The sequence below is a fragment of the Rhea pennata genome, chromosome 26, assembly GCF_028389875.1.
Source record: "Rhea pennata isolate bPtePen1 chromosome 26, bPtePen1.pri, whole genome shotgun sequence".
In the NCBI taxonomy this organism is placed as follows: domain Eukaryota; kingdom Metazoa; phylum Chordata; class Aves; order Rheiformes; family Rheidae; genus Rhea; species Rhea pennata.
The window spans coordinates 1,955,237-1,961,632 of NC_084688.1; the positions used below are offsets into that span (position 1 = coordinate 1,955,237).

At 48.8% G+C, this 6,396-nt stretch overlaps 1 protein-coding gene across 3 annotated transcripts in view; it reads right to left on the minus strand.

The window, feature by feature from the left end:
• MLLT6 (MLLT6, PHD finger containing) overlaps positions 1 to 4,667 on the minus strand; it is a 45,332-nt gene extending 40,665 nt beyond the window's left edge. For all 3 annotated transcript variants that reach the window (XM_062595650.1, XM_062595651.1, XM_062595649.1), the window contains exons 1-2: positions 4,559 to 4,667; positions 861 to 940 (exon numbers count right to left, since the gene is read on the minus strand). In XM_062595650.1, the coding sequence (XP_062451634.1) occupies positions 861 to 940; positions 4,559 to 4,667 (189 nt within the window). The remainder of the gene's footprint in view (positions 1 to 860; positions 941 to 4,558) is intronic.
• Positions 4,668 to 6,396: the final 1,729 nt, after the last annotated feature.

The window sequence follows — 6,396 nt, forward strand, 5'->3', positions numbered from 1 at the left end:
TACACCCTGGCCTCTTTGCATTTGGCTGGGGCAGCCGTATCTGACGAGGACTCACATGGGGAGTTATTGCAGAGTAGTTAGTGTGCTATAAACTCGCAGCCTAGTTTACTGCACAAGTAGCTTTGCCACATAGACAGGCCTAAGAAGCAGCCCTGGCCTGAATGTTTCCACTTTCCTGCCTCACTGGGAAATGCCAGAATTAATTAAGAACATTTGTAAAGTGTTCTATACTGCTAAATTGCTACTTAGATACAAACTAAACCCTGATCCAGCTTCCTGTCATTCTCTATGTTATTTAACAAACTCAGAAGACTTTATGCAGGAGACAGTTGCTGCAAGTGAGACATGAATGCCAATCCACCCTGCCAGTCAGTAGAATAATTTATACAGCATAGCAGCATCTCAGGTGATGCCAACTTTCCTCCACTCCAAAATTTTCTGAGGAGCTACACAGGAAAAGCTGCAGGGATGCCATCCTGGAGAAGAATGTCATTATATTTTAGAAGATTGATGGATCTAGACTCAAAACTCTTTGGTCATCAATAACTAGCTTAGAAGTCTGTCTGGCAGCATGTTCCTCAATATGGCTAAGACCACTGTATAGAATCGTTTGACAGAATTTTTCCTATTGTCTAAGCAAGAAAAAGATTTTAAAAGAGAGTTGGTCTCTCAGACAGGTGAAGGGTGAGTGCCTTGTCCAAGTTATATAGTAGTGAGTCAGGATTGCAGTCCCAATAGTTCTGAATTCCAGGCTCCATCCCTTCTGTCCATGGACCACACTGCCTCTCGTAGAGGGATGAAGGGCAGCAAACTATCCTATTTAGGGTAAGTGCAAGTGTGCAAGTGCGTTTCATACTCACCACCCTGGCGGCTCTCTCTTGAGATTCACATTTTCGACAGAACCAGGGTCCGGTTGGAACCTGGACAATTCCATAGCAAGCTGGAAGGAAAGCAGAGAGAGTTCACTTGATCATGTTCAAACTGGCTGTTTAATTTTTTCAGGTGTACATGAAAGTTTGCCTGAAGGAGCTTTGTCAGATGGAGATGGAAGACAAAAACAAAAATTAGATCCAAACAGCATTTTGTTTCCTTTTCTAGTTTCCAACACCTAGCAACAGCAAATAGCCCTTTGTAAGGGTCCAGTTCCTCCCTGCTCAACGTATCCTGTTAGGATAGCTGACTCTGGTCCAACCTGCACCCAAAAACACGTCCACTCTGAAGCAGATTTTTAAGGTCAAAAGAAACCATTAGATACAAACTCCTATGTAACACGGGCCATATTATTTCAGCCAGTAAACATGGACATGAAGCAGTGAAGTAACTTGCTTAATTTTTCACTACACAGCTGGAATTAGAATCCAGAGGCCAATGATCGACCCTCACTGGACCATGCTGCTGCTTTTCTACAGACTCATCTCTAAATGCCTGTTTCAAGAAGTGAGAGGTTGTAAAAGTGAAGAGAGTTCTCCTTTGAGCTGCATTTTTGAGGAGAACGCAGCACCTAAGTAAGTTGCCAAGCTTTTGGAAGTGCTCAGAACTGAGCAACTCACAGTGTGATAAGCTTATCCAAGTTTTCAAATAAGCTCATACCCAATATGAAATGACTAAGATAAAATCTCAGCAGCAAGGAGGAAATCATCTCAGTGAGAATTCAGATAAACACCCAGAGAAACTCCTATTTACCCTGCACGCCCTCAATTTCATAAGTCATATCCAACAGCAGCCTTTTGCAGCATGCTTTGAAGACCACCGAATTCAGGCTGTTTAGGACTAATACTGGGAACAGGTTCTACATTAATGTTAGAGTCTCCAGCTGACAATCCAGCAAATTTCAACAGAGCAGCTATTTTCTTCAGTTCTTCTCCAGCAATTCCACGCACTCCTCTGCCACTGCTTTCCACATCACTCTTGGTTGTCTCAGGGTCCCCCTCTGCAAGCTGAAGCTCCCACTCCTTTAAAGGGGGCAACGCTGCTTGAAGACCCTTCACCACTTCTGGCACTCTCTCTAGCCATCTCTCACTCTCTCTTACCATCCAGGGATGGACTTTGCTAGTCCTGGAGGAAGCATTTCTGACTCTGAAAGGGTTCTTAGCCATCAGGCAAATGGGCTTAAAGCAACAGAGGTAAGTAAAGACAGGGGTAAACAATAAGGTTATGTATGCTCCAGTGAGGGTATAGGAGCACCTCAAGAAAGAACAAATTGTATCTTCCCTATTCCATCTTCAAATCTGAGCTGGCAGTTGGAATGGAATCTCAATCACTTGAGACATTTGAAACTGCGTTGGACAAAGCATCTGAAAATATCCTGCTGGAAGCAATCCTGTGATGTTCCCTTGGGGATGGACCAGACGTGACCCCCAATAGGTTTCCTCCATTTCTCTAATGTCTGTTACTCTACATGAGCCAGGAAAGCAAATGTGATTGTGGAGTTAAACCATGAGGACCGACTCCAAGATGAGCCAAGGCATATACATAAGAAAATAGAAACTACATAAAAGCAGTGACAGAGGAGCCTGCCTTGAGTCCATCTTTAGCAGTGGGCTTAAGGCCAAAAGCAAGCACTCAGCTGGAGACAGTACTGGCTTCTGTGCCCACTGCTTCGGAAAGAAAGAAAACAAGAAAACAAGCAAAACCACAGAACATACAAAAGGTAACGCCGAAAACATTATTTGTAAAACATTCTTAACTATCTTACAAGATTCTTAATTTCCAGTTAGAAGTTTCTGTTCATATTTTGAATTTTCTATGAAAAAGACATTTCTAAATATTGTCACAAAAACAGTATTGATTTTTTTTTAATTAGCCCTAATGTGTAGCTTCAACATAAGCTTAAAAAATAGCGGGTTCTTTATTTAATTGTACAATTATTTTGAAAGATAGCTTTTGTTTTGAAAATATTTAAAAGCAGTACAAATTGATACCAAATCCAGGGTGTGATTGCAAAGAATGAGACAGATGAACCACTCTGTAGCGCTTTGTTCCTGTTCAGTATCCAAAATTCTACCAAGCTACCACACTACTGCTAAATCTGTGACTTTAAAAAACGGCTAGTCTTTTTTTGAACATCCATTAGGAATAACAATATTCCTTACGAATTACTATATCCTGATATAATCCTTCCAAGTCCTCAGTATACAGCTGTGCTTTCTAAACACACAAACGGTGCCTCTCTGAGACTTCCCTAACACGTTTTTAACTCCACCAAAACAACGCTACACGCCTACTTTACAGCAGCCGCAGCAAGCAGAAAACACGCACAGTCTCCATACCTGTGTGGGCCTAGAAGGAGGCACCTAAAACAAGAAAAGCATCACAAATTTGAAACTGCTCTGGCCAGCAAACAGAAGTATCTATATTCATCCTGGGAACGGGCCCGAAGCTGCCAGTGCCCTTTACCTCCCTCCAAAACAGAGGGATGAAAAAAAAAAAAACGTTTTTCCAACCTGTGGTTTCATAAATAACAGGGGGAGCGGCAGAATTACACCACCAAAATTAGAAGGGAAGCGAGTGTCGCCTGGGGTCCCTCGGAGGCACCCCGCAGCAGGTTGTCTTCTGGCAGGAGACACCCCGGCAGCGGCTCTGCGAGCGGAGAATTCCCCCGCGAGCTTCGCTTCCTCATTTGAACTCCCCTTCGGTCACCTGGTTGTACGGGACCTCTTACTCAGGCTGCGAGCGTGGACAGAGCAGGCGACCGAAAAGCAAAACAAAGCCCGAGCCGGAGCCCCGGAGCCCCGGAGCCCCCGAGCCCCGAGCGCGACAGGCAGCGAGCGGCGGGCGGGACGCGCCCGGGGGCGAGCGCGCCCCGAGCGCCGCGGAGCCCGGCAAGGGGCTCGAGACGGGCTGGTGGATGGAGAGGATAATAATAGACGGAAAAACAGGCACGCCAGATGAGACCAGAAAGCTCCGCGTTATTCAAAACAAGACCAAACGCGACAATCGCCATTCCTTTTTGCTGCATTTAAGCGAAAGCAAATATTTCTTCCTTCCCCCCCCCCCAACCCCGGAGAGCTGAGGAGGGTAAACTTTCCAGCCCGATACCGGGTGCTAGGGGCGTGCTTCAAGTCATTTAAAATGCAAATAGCGCTTATCTCTCGGTGGAGAAGGGCTGGCTTCCTCCCTGCCCTTGGAGGACGCGGCTCCGGGGCCCCGCGGCCGCCCCGGCGGGGTTAAGCGGGGCCACGCGCGGCCGCGGGCCGGCGGCAGCGCCGGGCGAGGGCCCCGCTGCGACTCCGCGGGCAGCGGCGGGGGGGACCCGGCTCCGGCTCCGCCGCCGCCGCCCCGGCAGCGCCCCGCGGCCCCCCGCGCTCCCTCCCGCCGCCGCGGTACCCGCGCAGGCCGCCGCTAATACCGTTATTTTGAACAATAGAGATAAAACAAAGCCTCCCCCCCCCCCCCGCCCTCCGCGCACCTCCCGCCTCCGCGGGCCGCCCGCGGCGGAGGCGGCGCTGCCCGCGCCCCCGGCCCCGCTCTGCCCCGCGGCCCGAGCCGCCGCCGCCGCCGCTCGCCGGGGCCGGGGCCGGGGCCGGGGCCGGGGCCGCGGCCGGGGCCGCTGCCTTACCTTGGTGCACAGCCACATTGCAGCCGTGCCCATCGCAGTACACCAGCGGGTTCTCCGCCCAGCCCCGCTCATCAGAACAGACACAGCAGCCTCCCACCATCTCCTTCATACTTCCATGAGGGTTTCCTCCCCCCCCTCCTCCCTCTACGCACACACTCCTCCTCCTCCTCCTCCTCCTCCTCCTCCTGCTCGCCTCCCCCCTCCTCGCCTCGCTGCCGCCCGCCTCTCACACGCGCGCCCCTGCGCGCACACACGCACACGCTTACACACGCACACGCTCACACACGCACACCCCAGCCCCAGCCTGTACAGCAATCATGGCTGCGCGCTTGCGAAGCGTTGGGTTCAGGGCTTGCAGGCTGGCTGGGTCGGGCGCGTGTTGCATCGCATTTTCTGCGTGTTACGCTCCCCCCTTGCCCGCCCCTTCCCCTCCGGCTGCTTTTTGGCTGTTCCTTTCTTTCTCTCTCTCTCCTCTCTTTTTTTTTTTTTTTTTTTTTTCTTCCTCTTCTTTTTTTTTTTTTTTCCCTGAGCAAACCCAGCCGGAATCCAAGTGTGCACCCGTGTGTGCAAACCGCTGGATGCGTGCCCAAGCCAGTCAACATGGATCTCTCCGGAGTGATGAGTTGGGACCGTTCCCCAAATCCTATTATCTCCGCAATTCCTCTTTGACAGATCGGGGTTCCGCGAGCGCCACCGCCTGTTCTGCTCTCGGAGGCTCCTTCTCGAGCAGTTTTTAACCCGTTTGCACCTGCTTAGTTAAGACATCTTCCCAAGGAAGAGGAAGAAGGAGGAAAATGCCCCCTTTGGACGATTACATCCAGGGTAGCAGGACGGAGTGGAACCGTAAAAAAAAAAAAAAAAAAAAAAAAAAAAAACTTTAAATCAGTAAAAAAGAATTAATCCTGGAGTATAGCAAGCAACTCTGTGTAGGATTGCACCTAGAGTGCAATCTGAGACAGGTCTGCACAGAGTATCATCAGTCCCCTGGTACACCTTGAGAAACAGCCTTTGCCTTGAAAATATCATCCAGAGCAGGCAAGGAAAAATGAGGAAAATCAGAGCACAGGAAAAGCTAAATCTTTCTTTTTTTTTTTTTTTTTCTTTTTTTTTTTTTTTTTTCAACGTCTGAGAGAAACTCACAGAACAGTGACAGTAGACAGAAGTATTTTCAGATGCTGACGTGTATGTGAATGGCCAGATGGCCAGGAAGTCAAATCTTTATTTGAAAGTTGGTGTTTGAAAGGATCAATGTTTCTGCAGAAATGTACTTTACGTGGAGCACAGCATCAGCAATATTATTCTCTTGCCTACAGGCGTGTCACTCCCAATAACTTTCTGAGAACTATTCCCCGTTTGCAGGAACTTTAACAAGACCAGAAGCAGTGTCTCTTAGGCAGGCAACCTTCTTCCTCTTGCTCAAAGTTTTTCTCTTGCAATAGGTACTCTTTAAAAGGTCGGCGTACCCCATCATATAGCTTCTTTAAAAGCTCTTCTCATCAGAGAGCAGGGAGGAAACCTATTGCAACAGCCCTAATAATCACCAGTTTAGCATCCTTTATATTGCACCTGTTCAAGCGTTACATCAAGGGGCTGGAAGGCAGACGGCGCCCTGAGAAGCGGCCTGCTGGGTTGCTGTCTTCCTTTTATTGCATTCCTTTGAGAGTCACAGGGGCAGACAATACGTTCACCACATTGCTGGAAATTCACTGAGCCTTAGCTCACTTTTCTAGGAGGGTTTCCCCTCCTCTCCCCCTCTATTCTCTTTTATCTATTGTGTTATGAACTTGTTTAAAAGAAAGGGGGGGAAATCTGGCTGGTTGCCTTTGTAACCTGAAGGA